The sequence below is a fragment of the Eulemur rufifrons genome, chromosome 3, assembly GCF_041146395.1.
Source record: "Eulemur rufifrons isolate Redbay chromosome 3, OSU_ERuf_1, whole genome shotgun sequence".
NCBI lineage: Eukaryota > Metazoa > Chordata > Mammalia > Primates > Lemuridae > Eulemur > Eulemur rufifrons.
This window is the reverse complement of record NC_090985.1, coordinates 17,957,810-17,977,629: the sequence shown is the minus strand read 5'-3', so window position 1 is coordinate 17,977,629 and position 19,820 is coordinate 17,957,810. Positions and strand designations below refer to the sequence as shown.

General features: G+C 37.8%; 1 protein-coding gene across 1 annotated transcript in view; it reads left to right on the top strand.

Annotated features, from left to right (window-relative positions):
• Window positions 1-19,820, top strand: part of TARS3 (threonyl-tRNA synthetase 3) — a 58,109-nt gene that overhangs the window by 13,056 nt on the left and 25,233 nt on the right. Inside the window, exons 6-11 of the mRNA XM_069465804.1 lie at window positions 857-974; window positions 2,986-3,050; window positions 5,159-5,237; window positions 6,072-6,218; window positions 7,052-7,150; window positions 18,497-18,663. Coding sequence (XP_069321905.1) covers window positions 857-974; window positions 2,986-3,050; window positions 5,159-5,237; window positions 6,072-6,218; window positions 7,052-7,150; window positions 18,497-18,663 — 675 coding nt within the window. The remainder of the gene's footprint in view (window positions 1-856; window positions 975-2,985; window positions 3,051-5,158; window positions 5,238-6,071; window positions 6,219-7,051; window positions 7,151-18,496; window positions 18,664-19,820) is intronic.

The window sequence follows — 19,820 nt, the reverse complement described above, 5'->3', positions numbered from 1 at the left end:
TCTGTCCTCATGGAGCCAACAGTCTGGTTGGAGAAAATAGTGAATAAACAAGCAGCCATCTCCTACCAGGTGGTGATGAGCATATGAAGGAACATCAGCCAGGGGAGGTGTATGCCATGGCAGGAATATCACACAGGGGAGGTGTGTGCCATGGCAGGCAGGTGGGCAGGAAGCGTCAAGTGGTATTGAAGCAGAGACCAGAATGGAGGCAGAAAGCAAGTCCTGAGGATACTGGGGGCATCTGTGGATGTCTAGGGGAAGAAAATTCCAGATCTCTGTGGGACTGCCCTGGTGTGGGTATGTGTAGCTTGTTTGAGGAATGGCAAGGAAACCAATATGACAGGAGGGGAGTGAGCACCAATCAGGGGGCTACTAAAAGGAGGTCAGTCCATGCCCAGCAGAGGCCAATTGCTGTCGTGAGCACCAGTGACTCCACAGTTCACGTGAATCTTCCTCCGGCCTGGATTCCACAGCCAGAGAGGCCAGGGACATGGTGAGCACCTACTACAGCTCTTTTGAACAAAAATATGAATGTGTGAAGGATAAAGAAGACCACACAGAAGAATAGGCCTCAAAGAAGCTTACAATCCAACTGGGGAGTCTCCTAACGGTTTTCCCGCACACCTCACAGCAGAAAGAGCTGAAGGCAGATCATGGTGACTGTTCATATCTCAGTCTCTCTGTCTGAGAAACAGGAATATTGATTGTGGGTATGAATATTTGATTTTCTGAAGTCTTGGCACAATAAAACACCAATTTCAATTTAGAAAATGTGTCAGTGACAAAGGCTCGAGGACAGAGGAAAATGGGTAAGTCTGAAAAATCCATATTGATCCTTGTGTGCTCTTCTTTGTAGAGCAGTGTCCAGCACAGAATTGTCAGCACTGGAAAACATATGCAAAACTATCATAAAAGAAAAGCAACCCTTTGAAAGATTAGAAGTCAGCAAGGAAGTCCTCCTGGAAATGTTTAAGGTAACTTGGGGAAACTCTTAAAATAAAAACCTTTTACTAGGAATATTAAAAATAATTAACATAACTAGTTTTGATTTTTTTCCCTGCAAAATTATTGGCTGTTGCTCACCAAATTATGGTAACCTATTGTGAGGTTGTTACCAGTCACTTGCTGTGACATTTTCCTCCTCATCTATTTTCTGAAAAATTTAACACAGATGTAGGTAGGTAAAGGGCCAGGTGTGTAAACCTTTATATTGTTTTTACCAATGAATTTAAATAGATTCCTAATTTTATTTTTAAAACTATATATATCAGAGAAAGCAAATATCTTGAAAGCACAGTATTATTAGTTTTTTGGGCTAGAATTAAAAGATAAATTTGGTCTTGGTAAAAGTTGCAGTTTATGTTGTGTGGTAAAATTTGTCATTTTAACCCTTTTTAAGGGTACAATTCGGTGACATTAAGTACATTCACAGTGTTGTGCAACCATCACCACCATCTATCTTCAGAGCTTTTCATCTTCCCAGACAGAAACATTGTACCCATTAAACACTTACTCTCCATTTCCTCCTCCTCCCAGGCCCTGGCAACCACTACTTGCTGTCTCTATGAATTTGGCTACTTTTAGAACCTCGGTGGAATCACAATATTCATCCTTTTGTGGCTGGCATATTTCACTCAGCATAATGTCTTTAAGATTCATCCATGTTGTAGCATGTGTCAAAATTTTCTTCCTTTTTAAGGCTGAATAATATTCTGTTGTGTGTTACACCAATTTCATTCATTCATCTGTTGATGGACACTTGTATTGCTTCTCTACCTTTTGACTGTTGTGTATAATGCTGCTATGAACATGGGTGTACAAATTTTTTTTGACTCCCTGCTTTCAGTTCTTTTGGGCATATACCCAGAAGTGGAATTGCTGAATGATATGACAATTCTATTTTTAATTTTTTAAAGACTTACTATAGTGGCTGCACCATGTTACAGTCCCACCAGCACAAGGAGTCCAATTTTTCCACATCCTTTCAATGCTTGTTATTTTCTGTGGTTTTGATAATGGCCATGGGTGTGAAGTGGTATCTCATTGTGGTTTTGATTTGCATTTCTCTAAGGACTTGGTAATGTTGAACACCTTAATGTGCTTATTAGCCATTTGTGTATCTTCTTTGGAGAAATGTTTTTGGAAAACTGTCTATTCAAGTCCTTTGCCTATTTTTGGATGAAGTTGCTTGTTTTTTGTTTTTGAGTTTTGGGAGTTCTTTATATATTGTGGATATCAGTCCCTTAACAGATATATGACTTGCAAATATTTTCTTCCATTCTGTGGGTTGCCTTTTTTGCAGCTGTTTTTAAGAACCAAACACAATTAACCTTTGTGAAGGAAAGTGATTTTATTTGAATATATTGAACAATTAAGACATACAAATCTGGGTGTTTTTTTCCCTCCCATCTACTTCCTTTAAGTAGTTATTGAATATAAAATATGTGGTACCATGATAATAGTGATGAAAGCAGAAAAGAAAGGGAAATAAAAAAAATTATTTTTTTAATGTAATGATGTCATCACTTACTTGTTTTTATGCAAATGTAGCTATGTCCTTCTCAGAATTTTATTTATTCATTTATTTCATGTAATTCTTCTAGAACCGGGCTGTCCGATACAAATATAACGTAATCTACATATCTGAGCCACATATGTAACCTTAAATTTTCTGTCAACTACATTTTAAATGTAAATGAAAGGCAACAATATTTTAATTAAAAAATTTAACCCAGTATATAAAAAATATTTCAACATGTAACCAATATAAAAATAATGAACTATTTTATATTCTTTTTTCCCACACTACACCTCTAAAGTCCAGCGTGTTTTACACTTATAGCACATCTCCTTTCAGATTAGTTGCATTTTAAGTGCCCATTAGCCATGTGGGCTTGTGGCTCCCACACTGGATGATGCAGCTCTAGGCTGTGAGCTCTTTGTATCCCTAGCTTTAATAATGCGTAAATTTATTTTTCTTTGTAGCACAATAAATTTAAATGCCGCATTCTGAATGAGAAGGTTAACACTCCAAGTACCACAGTTTACAGGTTTGTATCTAAAAATTTTAAATACTGCTCAGTGGTAAACTTGAAGGCATTAGCAGTAGAAGCAGAGTTTGTTTTCTGGTGCGTGGTCTATCTGTAAAGTTGCATAGCTCATATACTACTGCAGGTAGGAGCTCCGAAAGGGTTTTGCCAAAGGGAAATTATTTTCCCCTTTTTAGTTATCAGGATGGTACTGAAACTCAAATTTTATTTTCTGGGTGTAACCTATAACAGAATCTTTTTCCAGGTGGGTGAAACTGTTCACCCAGTACCTTACATTTCGGGGAGCTGTTAGGAAAAGGAGTTTCTATCTCATCCTTCCACATCCTTATTAACATGGCAGTGGGAGCTGTATGGGCCACCTCCTCACACAGTGATTCTCTGCCTCATACTGTACTCCCCATTGCCCGGAATCCAAACGTATCAATCTTCATGCATTAGCAGGGTATTCACAATGGAGAAAAAAGAAAATATTGGGAGGCAAAGGCAAAATCAAATGGTAAGAAGAGTCAAGTGAAATCAATGCCAGAATCCCTTAGTTCTGTTAATTTAACCTCAGGCTCCTGAGCCCCTTTTCACTTACCCATTTTTTAAAGCTGCCTTATGGGAAGTTGCTATTCCCCCTTTCTGTGTGCTCGTGCTGCGTGGGTGCTGTTGGGACCTTCAGGGTCCATCTTAGAAGACCTGGTATCTCTATACTTAGGATCACAAATATCCTCCACCAGGACACTTATTTTCCACAGTCAAGTACTGATGGTTCTCTGGTTTAATTGTACTTGAGTAAAATCATATTCCCTTTGTGCAAAGCCATGCATAGCGCATTTCTTAGATTATAATATGAACTCATTCCCATTTTACATTGATGTGGAATACCATGTTTATCTTATTTTTGGTACTCTCCAATGACCTGATAAAGTTTGATTATTTATTACCAGTAATTCAAATAAATGTTAGTATAACCATTTTAAAGTTTAAAAATAAATGAAGAGATAGAAAAGATATGCTAAATTTTCAACTTCTGGTTTCTAATACTTGACCTTTTGGGTTTTAGAACCTTACTTAGGCCAACATTAACACTCTTTATATCCCATCAGTTAGAATGGCTTGCATTTAATTTTTGGGAAAAAAAACGGTGTTTCTTTTATGGGATTATTTAAAGAATAGAGTGTTAAAGGCTTTCGTGCTAGTTGGGCATTCCTTTCTTTTCTCTGAGAGTTACTTACAACCTTCGTCTTAGAGAACAATCCACGAAGCCTGGTCATGCAAAGAAATGACATTTTCATGTTTAGAATTGTAAGCCAGTCCCTTTTTGTATTCATTGTAATTTTTAAGTTTTTAACCAGTGAACTTAAAAAATATTTAAAGTGGGTTGGAATGTTAAGGCACTACTTTCTATACTAAGTTTTCCTTAAATTAGTTCGCAGTAAATAACTTCTCTGACCTGTGTTATTTATATTTTAATTCTATGAATATTTCTGTCCTGGAAGAAAAGTTTGTGCTTATTAAGATTTGAGGGTTTTTGTTCATTATTTGTGCAAGTGGATCCCCAGCCGCAGCCCTGAGTGTTTTAATAGCGGTGTCATCTCTGATGCAAACTTTTGCCTGAGACTTGTGCTGTAAGTCAGTGCTCTGTGTTAATAAACCAAGAAACAATTAGTATTTTGTCATATAACCAGAAGGCCTAAAACAAACAAACAAACAAACAAATAAAAACGTCGAAGTTTATTTTTAAAGTATGAAGTTAACATGCTTTGTATAAAGTTCAGATGATTTTGGACTTGAAACTTTCGTGTAGAGTAGGGAATGGCTTTCTGTTTTTATGACAATGGAAGGCCTTTTAGAGCCTTGGGATGTGACAATTGAGAGTGGCGTCTCTATATGCACAGTTTCTTTCAGAAGATGTTTTGTAGCTTTTAAATTTGAGCAAAGGAGGGCAAGTTGTGCTCTAAGGCTAGAGGAATTGCTTTTCTCCTTGATGCTATATTGAAAATTGACCCACCACTTATAAATAAGTAAAATTCTTTACTTTAAACATAGGAGAATATGGTTTATAATGAACTACCCAAAAGGCTGTAACTATGTCTGGGCGTGTCCTAAATATTTCATTGTAGGTGCGGTCCACTAATTGACCTTTGTAAAGGCCCCCATGTGAGACACACTGGAAAAATTAAAGCCATAAAAATTTTCAAGGTAAGGATTGATTTTTTTAAAAAAAAATAGGAAACTTAAGGTGAATTAGATCAGAAGGGATTTCAGTCCTATCTTTTGTAGTCTGAACATCGTGATATTTTAAAACATTTCATTCTTATTTGACTAGAACTAACACAATTGTTTAGAATTTTGATAATTAGAACACTATGTTATAGGTAGCTTTTATTTGTCACTTAATCTCATTGTAAGTCTTAAAATTTACTTCTCTTTCGTATGGTATTTTAAAATACTGTTCTGCATACTGTGGTTTTCTTGAATTGCCCTAATGTGAGTAAGAATATTTATCTGCATGTGAGAATAATGTTATATGGGTAAAAGAAAAAAACAAAAGGGGCTATGGTGGCATATTGGAGAAAACATTGCTCTGAGAGTCAAGAGGCATGGGACTGACTTGGCAGCCCCAACCTTTCTGGGCCTTGGTTTTCTCACGAGTAAAACACGAGGCTGGAAGACAGCACTGTTCTTAACCATTGACCAGAGAGCAGCAAGACAGATCTTACCTCCCTGTACTTCCCGCCTCTCTGTCCGCTCTTGGGTGATCCTAATAGCTTTCTAGGCTTCCCTCCTTTCCGCTCACTCTCACTTCATTCCTAGAACCCATAGTAGACTCTTTGCATAATTTACTGATTAATGGTATAATTTGGGCTGGGAAGGTTTAGTTAGAATCAATTTAAGATTGTTCCCAGCACTGCAAAAAGTCTTCTGTAAGTAAACTAGTTGATGTTATAGTGGAAAATCGTGTACATATTTAAGAGCAGTTTTGCTTGTAACCAAATGTTTGGTATGTTTACCAGAATCTTGTTTGATATTTAGAACTCCTCAACATATTGGGAGGGCAATCCTGAAATGGAAACATTGCAGAGGATCTATGGGATAGCCTTTCCTGACAACAAGATGATGAGAACCTGGGAAAAGTTCCAAGAGGAAGCCAAGAACCGAGATCACAGGAAAATCGGAAAGGTATCCTCCATGTCTTAATCGCTACTGAGATAGAAACATTCCTTTGTTGGCTTATGATCATGTCTTGTAAAACTGAATTGTTTCAAAACTAATATTTCTTCTTCTTCTCTTCTCCTATCTTCTATTTTGTTGGCACTCATAGCCTGCTGTTGAGTCATGCTAATAATACCCCAAATATATTTTTATCATGATATAAAAAATAAAGTGGTTTTGTTTTTTTTTTTTACATTGTGTACACTTAATAGCATACTTTCTATTTGGGAGGCAGAGCAGTGTGTAGAAAGAAAATATGAAAGCAGCTAGATCTGTTTTAATCTCAGTCCTGACACTTACTAGTTGTGTTAGATAATGGACAAGTTATTCACTTATGAAACTCCATGAAACCCTTTGCTGGGTGGCCTTGCAGGGTTGATGTGAGGCCAGACACTGGATGGTGGTGCCCAGCACAGGGAAGACTCTCAGTCAGTGAGAGTCATGAAATATCATCATCACTTAAAGCCCACCTTCTGCAATGAACTTTTCTGATCTTTTTACCATGTTGTCTGTCCATGAGATCCATAGTCCAAGTGTGTCAAGTAAGAAAATTAACAGTAAATAACAAAAGATGACATAAAAATGAAGTTCAAGGCCAAGTAACCATGAATATGAATTGTAATTTTACATGTGCTATTGTATATAGTGAGGTACAAGTGTTGAGGGGCTTTGTAATGTCTATTATTAGAAGATGGAAATAACTGGGTATGATAGGTTTTATTCCTAGCACATCATGTGTGTACTATAAATATTAAGCAACAACAGATGAAATTTGAAATGCGATTATTATTTTAATCTAGGAGCAAGAGCTTTTCTTTTTCCATGATCTGAGTCCTGGAAGCTGTTTTTTCCTACCCAGAGGAGCCTTCATTTATAACACACTTATGGATTTCATACGAGTAAGTTAATTTTTAAAATATTTTATTCTCATTCAACTCCATTTTACATTTTACTCCTTTCTCTCATAATAAAATAGTCAAGAATTTCCATTAATTTTATTTTAGTCAAGTAATAAGAATTTTGAACCTAAAAGTGAGATACTGGATTGTGCCTTCTAATAAAAAAATAGAAATAATTTTTGTTTTCCCTAAATATATTCCTGGATTTCATAAAGTACACCTATTGTCCACATAAGTTTATAAAACATGGAGAATATTAAGATAAGTGTTGGACCAAGTATGGAACTTCCTGTGAAAGAGAATAAAAGAGAAAGTGTCTCTTCTGGCACAGAATGCTAACCTATGAAGCATTGCTTCTTAAAATGCGTTCCATGGACCTCTGGTGCTCCTCTGTTGTCTATCACATGACTCCCAGGTGATTTGGCAACTCTAGAGGAAAGAGTGAAAAACCAGCTGTGTAAAATACCTACTTGTAATACAAGTTCATAGATTGGAAATTTAGTATTTACATGGTTAGGACTATGTAGATATCATTTGGAGGTGGTCTATGTGGACTACTAGGATTACGTTTTCATTCTTGCCCTGTATTGTCTTTGCTATAACTATTAATAATAATTACATAAAATTTTCATTTACTTAGTTTTCTATGTGCCTATCACTAATTCATCCTTAGAGTTCTCTCAAAAACTGCAAAACTCCTTGCAGCACATTCTGCAATGATTCAGTAATTGCTTGTAATTTCTTTTTAACTTGGTCCTCTCACTTCAGAGTTAACTTTCTGCTAAGATTCTTGCAAACTGATGCCTTAGGACTTCTTTTCATCATCATCCGGGCTATTCTCCTCATGTCTTTCTCCTATGCTGAATCTCCTCTTTCCTGGTCCTTATCTTCTTTCTTGTTTATCCATAACTCTCATTTGGGGATCACTTTCTTTAATAACTTTCTGAGAAAAGAATACATGGTATATGCTGGTTATTTTCTATTTGCCTCACAAGTCTTCTTCCTCTCTACCTCTCTTCCTTCTCTTCCTCTGCTGTGCCCCTGGAGGCTGACCTCTATGGACCCTATCACCTGGGCTACATACCTTCCACTAGGGATTGGCCAATGCAAGACAGTGGTAGCAGATCAGAGGGCAGGGAGGTGGGACTTGAAAAATCACTAAAGATTATCAGAGACTTAGGCAGGTGGAGATGACCCTCACAGCTACTGTTTTGTTTTTTATTTTTTATGTATTTTATTTTATTTTAGAGGCAGGGTCTTGCTCTGTTGCCCAGGCTGGAGTGCAGTGGCACAATCATGGCTCACTGCAGCCTTGAACTCCTAGTCCAAGCAATCCTCCTGCTGCAGCCTCCTAAGTAGCTGGTACTACAGGTGTGCACCACCACACCTGGTTAATTTTTCTTATTTTTTTGTAGAGATAGGGTCTCACTATGTTGCCCGGGCTGGTCTCAAATTCCTAGCCTCAAGCGATCCTCTCACCTTGGCCTCCCAAATTGGTGGGATTAGAGGCGTGAGCCACCACGTTGGCCACAGCTGCTGTTTTGGATGCTGGAAAATTAACACAGCCCTGATGCCTTGAACTCTCAAGGTTGAGGATAGAATGGGTTGAGAATAAACAGAAAACCTTTATGGTGGCCTTAAAGGGATCTTTTGTTTTTTATAGATGCAAGACAAACAGACATGGCTCATGATCAGGTCAAAGGCCTGATTGTGTGGGTTGCAAAATCCTAAAGGCTTTTAAATACACAACCCCAGTGATCTCTTATTCTAAGGTAAGGACACTGGTTGGGAAGGCATAGGTGCCTGAGGCTTGGGATGGGAATATTTGACACACAAAGATGATGCTGAGAGCTTTGAATTCCCAGATACCCTTGTCTGAGGGAATTGGCCTTATCATGGATAAAAACTTTTTAGGGACTTCAGCTGTTTTTTTCTCTTGGTTTTTAGTTATATGGTTGTATCTCTTCCCATATCTAGTAATATTTTATTATATGCCAGATATTGTATATAAAATAAATGTAGAGGCTCTAGATGATATCTCCCACTAGAGCATTCACCTTATGCTCATGTTGAAGATTGATCACTTGATTCAATCAGAGGTTGTGCTGGTTAGGACTGGCTTTCATTTTAATAAGATTCTATCTACTTTTAATTCATTCCTGTTTCTAGGACATGGCCTTCTTAGGTTTCCAGTTGACAGGCTGGTGGATCTATGTCTCTTCAGTCCCAAAGGACTGGAGGAAAGTCAGTTCTTCCCCTCCAGGGTTGTTACAGCCCAACCAGGCCCTTTGCCTACCACTCAGTAAAAGCCAATACACTGAGAAAGCAGGTGTTGCAGTGGAGGAAGAGTTTAATTTCACAAGACACCAGGTGAGAAGGTGGGAGTAATTTCTCAAATCCATCTCCCTGAGAATTTGGGGGCTTAAGTTTTTAAAGGTGGTTTGATGAACAACAGACTAGGGAATTGGGTCTTCTGGTTGGCTAGGGATGAACTCATAGGGTTGGGAAGCAGAAATCATCTTCTCAGCTGGGAAATTTCCTGGTCAGGCGATCTCAAGGCTTCTTGGGTCCGTTCCCATGCATGTCTACAGGTCTGGTTGACATCAGTGGAGCCTCCGAATTCAGAGTCTAAAAAATATCTCAAAGATCAGTCTTGGGCTTTGCAATAGCAATGCTGTCTATGGAGGCAGTTAGGGAAGTCAGAAATCTTGCACCTGTCAAGGAGGATACGTGCCACTTAAGCAATAAGCAGTTACGGCAGTAAGGAAGTTAGGGAACAGTGGCTGGTTAACTTCTGGCTATATTTATGCTTTTATAGAAATCAGACTTTTTATCAGTATTTCTACCTTATGGCTTTACATCATTTTAATATGAGCAGTTTCAATATATTCTATCACAGAGTGGCATAGTATTCGAACTCTCATCCAATTACCACATTGGCTCAAAATCCAGTAATATGTCATCTGAATCAGATCAGATGCAGCTGAGACTCCTCAGGTGCAATGCCTTGGGTACAGATTGTCAAATACATTTCCTAACCTTTGAACTAAAGAGACAAGTTATCTGCTGCCCCCCATCCCCCCACATTGTAAGATGATGATAGATGAAAAGGATGCAGGAAATAGTCCCATTGAAAAAGGGGTGGGGCACATAGTAGTCACTGTCTATAGAAATTCTGATATCTAACAGTTATCGCTGCTCCAGAATAAAAAAATGCACTTTGATTAGGACCTAGTTTTGCTCCCCTGGGCTGTGATTCTTCCCTCTGAGTCATCCTTCCTTTTCCATAAGAAATAGCTCGTGAGTGCCTCTGAATATCTTCCTTGGTGTTCTTATTCCATACAAGACTGGGGGTCATAAAGCTCTTTTCATTTTGTGCTATCTTTAACTAAGCTAGTACTATTCTTTTTAAAACTTTGTGAGGGCTTTTATATAAATTTGTAATCAATGCTGTTAGATAAAAGCTACATCCACATCTCTTTCTGAGACAAATACTTCTCTAGCTGGGGCTACCTTCGAGGCTGCTGTGAGACAACACACTTAAGAATCTTAAAAGCCTTCATGTTTGACTGAGAGGATCTACAAAGCACACTCTTAAGATGGTTAGAAGCCTTACTAGGTACACATACAGTAGACCCTTCTGAAGGCTTCACAAGGGTCCTACGGCCACACCCTGAAGATCTTTACCCTAAGACCATGCTTTGATGATTGTAATCTGAACTTTATCTTTGTCCTCAAGTCATTCTTCTTTGTGAGTCTTTTGTTGGGAGGGTCTAAGTATGAGAAAGTTTCATTTTTGAACCCAGTAGGTCCTTTTATGTTTCCCCTAAATTTGGCTCAAAAAGTGAATTAGTGTTAGTTTATGTCTCTCTTGTATTTTAACACAAGCAGCTAGAAAAACTCAGTTGTCCATTTCTAGATTCTGCCTGGACATTTCCCCAGCTAAACCCATGAGTTCTTTGTGTACCCTTTCTGCTTTCCATGTTAACCTCTGGTGACAGTGTTACCCAGTCTATTTCTGGCATGACATCATAAGGGTCACCTTTTCTTTGACCTCCAATAACATTTTCCTCACTGTTCTTCAAGTCTTCACAGACAGTCACTCTGAGGCCCTTCTAAGCATCTGCCCACCACCTGGCTCCTACATGTTTTGGGTTATTGTTATGTCAACTGAAGAAACACTTTGCTATGCTGCAGTAGACAACCAGAACAGAATTTTGCATTGGATGTAGGTGCTTCCATAACTGAGAAAGGAAAATAAATCATAAGCCCTCAACTGACTAAACAAACCCCCTCTTGGCCAAAGGGATCCAAAGAAACCTTAAAAACTGAGTTCCCAGCCATGACAGGACAGGAGGTTGGACACACCTTGTTATACCCCCTGCACCCCTAACCACCATAAGGCTTTCTTTCCTAAGAGTTAAGCAGAAACCAGCCCTTTTGAAAGACTTGCTCCACTGCTGATTTACACAACTGACCAGCATTCCTTCCTGATAAGAGACCACCAACCATAGACAGGTTCTGGCTTAGTTTTATGGCAAGGATAGGACTGATGTCTCAGCTCAATCAAGCAGGCAGGAAACCAAAAGAGCAAATAGCAAGTGCCTCCTTCCTCCACTTTGTCATTCTATTCAGGCACTCAACAGATTGGGTGATGCTCATCCCCAATGGGGAGAGTGATCTACTTTTTGAGTCCACCAATTCAAATGCTAATCTCATCCAGAAACACTCTCACAGCATCCAGAAATAATGTTTAATCTAGGCACCCCTTGGCACAGTCAAGTTGACACAGAAAATTAACCATCACAGGCCATTATCAAAAAGACAAAAGGTAGGAAATGTTGGCAAAGGTTTAGAGAAAAGGGAGCTCTGGGACACTGTTGGTGGGAATATAGATTGATACAGCCGTTATGCAACACAATATGGAGGTTCTTAAAGAAATTAGAAATAGAACTACCATATGACCCAGCAATCCCTCTTCTGGGCATATACCCAGAGGAGATGAAATCACCATGGTCACAATAGCCTAGATATGGAAACAGCCTAAATGTTCATTGACGGAAGAATGAATAAAGAAAATGTGGTGTACGTATGAACACACATACACATACACACATACACACACACACATAATGGAATATTATTCATCCCTAAAAGAAGAAGGAAATCTAGTCATTTGCCCCAACATGGATGGACCTGGAGGACATCATGCCAAATGAAATAAGCCAGACACAGAAAGAAAAATATTGCATGATCTAATTTATATGCGGGATATTTTTAAAAAGAGAAATCTCAAATACACAGAGATAGAGAATTAAACAGTGGTTACCATGGACAGGAGCGGAGTGGGGGCGGGGAGAGGAAATGGAGAGATGTAGCTCAAAGGATACAAAATAGCACACATGTAGGATGAGCAAGTTTAGATATCTAATGTACAACATGAGGGTTAAAGTTAATATAATTATATTTTAGGAGGGACTATTATAAATAAGATCTTAGCTGTTCTTGTCACAAAAAGATAACTATGTGAGATGACAGATGTGTTAAAATCTGCTTCACTATAGTAACCATTTTACCATCTATATGTAACCCATAACATCGTGTTGTAAATCTCAAATATACACAATAAAATTTATTTTAAATGACAAAAAGTAAAAAAAAAAATACTGAGATAACATTTTTACTCATAAGATTGGTACCAATTAAAAAGTACTAATAATATTCATTACTGAAGGAAATGTGCGGAAACAATCATTATCTTACACTGTTGGAGAAGGTTTAAATTGCTACTAAGATAATCTGGTAATAAATATTAATGTGAAAAATGCACATACCTACCAATATTCTTAGAGGAAATCTATAATGTAGAATTAAAATTATATTAAAATTTTACTGCAGAATTATTTGTAGTATTTAAAAATTGGAATTCTAATGTTCCTCAATAGTGGACCAATTGAATGCTTATTTCCACACAATAGAATACCATACCGCTATTGAAAATAAATCCATGTGTACTAACTTGAAGGTGTGTCCAATATACCTTAATATTGAAAACTGGAAGTTACAGAGGAATGTGTGTAGTGTACCCATTATTTTATAAAAACAAAAAGCAAACAACAAAAGCCTGTATGTGTGTGTGTGTGTGGTGGGGGGAAGCATGCAAAAGAGGTTTGAAATACAGTAACACAGGCTGTTAGCGTTATTTCAGAGCAGTAAAGGGTGGAATGAGAGAGGGGTGTTAAGTTTTTCTTTATGCATCTTGTATTTTTTTCACATGAAACATAATATAAGCATGTTTTACTAATGTACTGAAAATAAAAAAAGCATATTTTATAAAATTTAAAAAGTTAACCATCACAGCAAGTAACCCTGGTGATGGAGTCCACAGAAGTCAGCTTTTGGCAACACTGAACAGGGCAGAGAAGGAAGGAAAGGGGGTTAGCGTGGGTGGGACAGGCAGTGGCAACGGAGAGTAGCCAGTGCGCTTGTCCCTGTGCCTCTCAGCATCCTTTCTTGTCCTTTGCTTATGTGAAGACATCTGTTTCCTTGCACAAAGTCCCATCAGCCAATGTGTCAGCATGTAGTGATGTCAGTTCTATTTTACCTACATCTAAATTGTGCCATCAGCCACCATCAGCGCTTTTCCTATATGGATTCGAGAAAAGAAATAATTAAATGTAACTGTTCCAGTGCCAGCCTCTGTAGATGTACACAAGGCCCAAGCTGATAAGTCAGAGCCTCTTTCTTCCACCACCCAGTCCAGGTTTCGCTTATCCTGCCAGCACCCCAGATGGGCAGAGTGTCTTACTCGGTAGGTGTGTTAGTTTCCTAGAGTATTGTAACAAAGTACCATAAACTAGATGACTTAAAACAACAGGAATTTATTATCTCCCAGTCTTGGAAGCCAGAAGTGTGAAAACAAGGTGTTTTCAGGGACATATTCCCTCTAAAACGTGTAAGGGAATCCTTCCTTGCCTCTTCCTAGCTATAGGTGGTTTGCAACTCACCTTTGGTGTTCCTTGGCTTGTAGAAGCATCGCTCCAACCCTCCGTCTTCACATGGTGTTGTCCCTGTGTGCCTCCACTCCATCTTCCCTCTGTGTGCATTTGTCTCTGTGTCTGGATTTCCCCCTTTTTATAAAGGCACCAGTAATATTGAATTAGAACCTACCTACCTTAATGACCTCATCTTAATTTAATTACCTCTATGAAGACCCTATTTCCAAATAAGGTCCTGCAGTACTGGAAATTAGGACTTCAAAATATCTTTTTTGGAGGATACAATTCGACCAGTAACAGTGGATGACCCAAACCTTCCTATAGGATCCAAGTTCCTAGTAATCCCATCTTTATGTGGTTGCCAGGTTTCCCACTGACTATTATTATTGAATGTAGAGATACCTAAGGCTCCCCACTGACTTCTAGACATAGTCCTCCTTACTCCATTATATCACAACAACACAATTTCCCCCAATAATTGAGATCAATCATCTTGGCCAGTGTAGTAAGGCATTCTCTGCTTGTTAATTCAATAGCAAAGGGAGTCCGTACAGGGCAAGGGACAATCTCAAGTCCCAAGAGAAGTGTGTCTGGGTTTTTTGATGAAAGCATTCTTTCCTTGGACACCAAGACACATTATTGAGAGATTCCAAAGTTCTAGTGATAAAGAAAAGATCCTAAAAGTTTCCAGAGAGAAAAATCCATAGACATAGGACTTGGTATTAGAGTGTCATTGAAATTTTCAATGGACACACACAAAAAAATAGAAGGCAGGAACAATTCCTTAAAAATGTAAAGTAGAGAAATCTATACCCAGCCAAAGTAGGCTTGCTTCTGGGATTCTCCCACTGCCAACTTAGTTTTGCCTTTCCCAGGTCTTCTGAGGCAATTAACACTGGTTCACCTACTTTCCAGGTTCTGAAGTATTACAGCATTCATCTCTCCTTTTCTCCTTGTCCTTGTAGATTTAGGCTTTTATAAAAACTTCCTTTAATGTGATTTTAATGAGATTTTGGGAAGAAGCTCTTTATATGGAATTGCTTTTTTTTTATAATGAGAAATTACTTGAAAATAATTTCTTTATGACACTGATATTTGGAAGCTGTTTAGAGATTTCCAAGTGGCCCAGTCAGTAGGTTCAGGAAGAGATTCAGTATGTACAATAACCTTAAATTACTACCTCAGGGATGAAATAGGGTTTTTAATGTTCAGAATAAATTGCCTGGATTTCTTTAGGAGACCAGACTGAGCTGTAAACTGCTCAGTCACTGAGTGTTTACTGTTTCCCAGCACTTGATTTTTCTTTACTCCTTAGAGAAAGAAATTAATGACATGGTATCAGCTATATTTTCCCCCCAATTTTCTCTTTGAAAAGTTCAAATCTATAAAAAAGTTGAAGTGCAGTACAATGAAAATCCATATTTCCTTCATCTGCATTTATCAAGGGGTAATATTTTGCTCATTTGCTTTATCTTTCTCTTATGTATATGTGTGTGTGAGAGACAAAACAATGTATATTACATATGCATATTATCATATGCAGAGATAAGGCAGCATACACATCCTATAATATTTATATTTTATTATAAATATGGTATTGTTGGCACTTCATCTCATAGGGGATTGTCTTAGTCATTTTGGGCTGCTACAACAAGTACCACAGACTGGGTGGCTTATAAACAATAGAAATTTATTTATATATCACAATTCTAGAAGCTGAAAGTCTGAGATCCGAGTCCCAGCATGGTTGGATTCTGGTGAAGACCCTGTTTCAGGCTTCAGACTGCTGACTTCTCATTGTAATTTCACATGGCAGAAAGAGGCCCAGAGAACTCTCTGGGATTTCTTTTCTAAGGAAGCCAATCCCATTCATTAGGGATCCACCCTTATCACCCAATCACTTGCCAAAGGCCCCACCTCCTAATGCCATCACCTAGGGGGTTAAGAAATCAGCTTATGAATTTGGGGGGTGAGTGGGTGGGTGGTGCAGGGATACTTCAAAATCATTTCTAAATACCTCAACAAAACATAAATTCCTAACATGATTATGTTCAGAGTGCATTAAAAAACCATTGAGCAATTATCTCTTGAGCTAGGCTTTAAAAGTAGTCTTTAGTAAAAGCAAATACACATACACGCCCCTCCCTTAATTTCTGGGACCTTATTTAATCTGAATATATAGAACCATGTGACACAGCCACCAAATAATTACTGCCATTCTTTTTTTTTTTTTTTTTTTTTTCTTTTGAGACAGAGTCTCACTCTGTTGCCCAGGCTAGAATGAGTGCCGTGGCGTCAGCCTAGCTCACAGCAACCTCAAACTCCTGAGCTCAAGCGATCCTCCTGTCTCAGCCTCCCGAGTAGCTGGGACTACAGGCATGCACCACCATGCCCGGCTAATTTTTTCTATATATATATTTTTAGCTGTCCATATCATTTCTTTCTATTTTTTTAGTAGAGATGGGGTCTCGCTCTTGCTCAGGCTGGTCTCGAACTCCTGAGCTCAAACGATCCACCCACCTCGGCCTCCCAGAGTGCTAGGATTACAGGCGTGAGCCACCGCGCCCGGCCATTACTGCCATTCTTGATATAATTTTGTTGAAGTTTTCTAGTTTAGTACTTTTCTTTCTTTCTTTTTCTTTTCTTTTCTTTTTTTTTTTTTTTTTTTTGAGATAGAGTCTTACTTTGTCACCTGGTTGGCTAGAGTGCAGTGGCATCATCATAGCTCACTGCAACCTCAAACTCCTGGGCTCAAGTGATTCTCCTGCCTCAGCTTCTCAAGTAGCTGGGACTATAGGTGTGTGCCACCATGTCTGGCTAGATTTTTCTATTTTTTGTAGAGACGAGGTCTCCCTCTTGCTCAGGCTGGTCTCAAACTCCTGGCCTCAAGAGATCCTCTAGCCTCGGCCTCCCGGAGTGCTAGGATTACAGGTGTGAGCCACTGCACCCAGTTTAAACAGGGCATGTAAAGCACTTTACTGAATGGCTGAGAACCAAGCTATGCACTATTGGACTGAAGAGATGCCCTGCTGAAGAGCAACTGATAATATCCCTTTCAGTGATACAAAACTATCACTGTTAGTAATTTTAAAATATTATGGTTTTTTTTTAAACTTGCCTAATGTAGGGTGGTCTACATTTGTGCCAGATCATGATGATAATGGTATGTCTATTAACTGATTTACAAATGTTCAGAATCTAAGGATTCTTACTTTTTCAGGTTTTGGTGTTAATTCAAATTAAAGTCATCATGCACAGTGTCACTATTGAACATTATCAAACAATTTGACCTAATTGACATTTATAGAACAACAGCAGAATATACATTTTTGAAAGTGCACATGGAATATTTACCAAGAATACATTATTTGAAAGTGCACAATAATTACCCAAGAAAGATCACCAAATTGATATTGTAAAGGAAAAAAAAGGAAGTTTAAGTAAAATTAAAACTTTGCTTGAAAAACTATTTTCTGTTCCCAGCAATTCAGTTAGGGAAGCTGTTAATAGGTAGGGAGGGAGAGAAGCTAGCTTATGACTTAAATAGATATAAACTACTTAAATTGTTATAAATGAAAATTATTGATTTTATTTCTATTTAAAACTAAATAAGTCAAAACTATAACATGGGCTGGGTGTGGTAGCTTATGCCTGTGATCCTAGCACTCTGGGAGGCTGAGGTGCCCTGCCTGAGGTCAGGAGTTCAACACCAGCCTCAGTGAGACCCTGTCTCTATAAAAAATAGAAAAATTAGCTGGGCATGATGTCCCATGCTTATAGTCTCAGCTACTTGGGAGGCTGAGGCAGGAGGCTCACTTGAGCCCAGGAGTTTGAGGTTGCAGTGAGCTATGATGATACCACTGCACTCTAGCCTGGGCAACAGAGTGAGACCCTGTCTCAAAAACAAACAATAAAAAAAAAAAAAAACCACTGTAACATGCAACATGGCATTCAGGCTTATTAAATTCTAAAATTATTCTTATTACTTAAGAGAGAGAATTGCTGCTGTTTATCTAGAATGTAGAAAGACTTTGGAGTTTATAGTTAAAGCAAGTTTCTGTATATATTGTATTTCAGTTACTAATTTTCAAAGAATTGAATTAAAACATCATGTACTATATACTATTGTATACTATAAAATAAATATACTTAATGAAAATTATACTGAGCACATATACATCTTTCTTTCATGATCCAGAAGCCACCACACCTAAAACTGAGGGTACATTGATCATGAGTTAATATAAGACATGATCCTGAGTTTAAAAATATTAGCCTGTAGTGTCACTTTATATGGAATTGTGGTCTGTCCTAGCAGATTTTAATGTTAAATGCATTTATCTTAAAGGAGGAATATCATAAGCGTAACTTCACGGAAGTGGTCTCTCCCAATGTGTACAACAGTAAACTCTGGGAAACCTCTGGCCACTGGCAGCATTACAGTGAGAACATGTTTGCCTTTGAGATTGAAAAGGACACTTTTGCCCTTAAACCCATGAATTGTCCAGGGCACTGGTGAGTATTAGAAGTGAAGCAGATCTTTGCATACGCGTGCATAGCACACTTCATCATAATTAGCTTTTAATATTATTATTCTGCTTTTTGGAATTAAGTGATTCCTTTCATTTGAAGAGTGGTGATTACTAACCATCTTTACCAAGTTGTTTTCTTTGAAGAATAAATATACTTTTAAAAATATGTTTGAGCTTTGGCAGGTGTGGAATGTTAGCTGGAAGCCATTTAGTTTTTTGTAGTTCTTTAGAGGATATACATTATGTATCAATTTCATAAGTTATTATAATATTTTTCTTAATAATAGTAACACAATTAAAATATTCATATTTGCAGAACATTTAGTTCTTACATATTGCTGGGTTGATTATAACGATCAGTGGGGTTAATCAGTGGGTTACTAGATTTCATTGATTCCAAGATACCTTTTTCCCTCACATTTCAACATCTCTGAATTTGGGATGCATCTTATCATTGGTGGCATGTTAGTATTATGTCATAATTTAATGAATAGTTATTTCCTTTCTTAGGGGTACATGAAATAAAGATCCATTTTACAATCGATGTTGTCTTCGATTCTATGAAAGATTGTAATTATCATAAAGTTGGTACGCAAATTCAGCCTTGTAAGACAAGCACATTTTACAACTTGAAGTGAATAGGCACAGTTCTACACACACACACACACACACACACACACGCACACACAAATCCCAACAATTGTAGTTTTGTATTATCACACAGTTTCAAGTAAATTTACCTTAGAAGGTAATTATTAAAACAATCTCTGAACACTCTGAAAACTCTTTGCTCTTTTAAGTGAAGACTAAAATAAATTCAACTTTATGATGATGACATGTAAAAAAATGTTTGTAACTTTAATTTTAGAAAAACTTGTATGTAAACTTTCTATAACCTCCATTTCTAATCAGAAGGTGGAAGCTAAGCTAGTGCTCTGCATTCTCTAAAACACTTGTGTTAAAACAGTTTCTTAACTCTTTTTCCCATTAGATATCATTTAAAGCTGTAGCCTGGGATTTTAACTATAATTAAGTAAGGCTAAGTAGAGAATGTAATTTTGTCTTTTCACACCTTAGAATAAGGAACCAAGACCACAGTGGCTTAGGGGCAATGGGGTATGGGAGCCAGGAGTGCTTTCT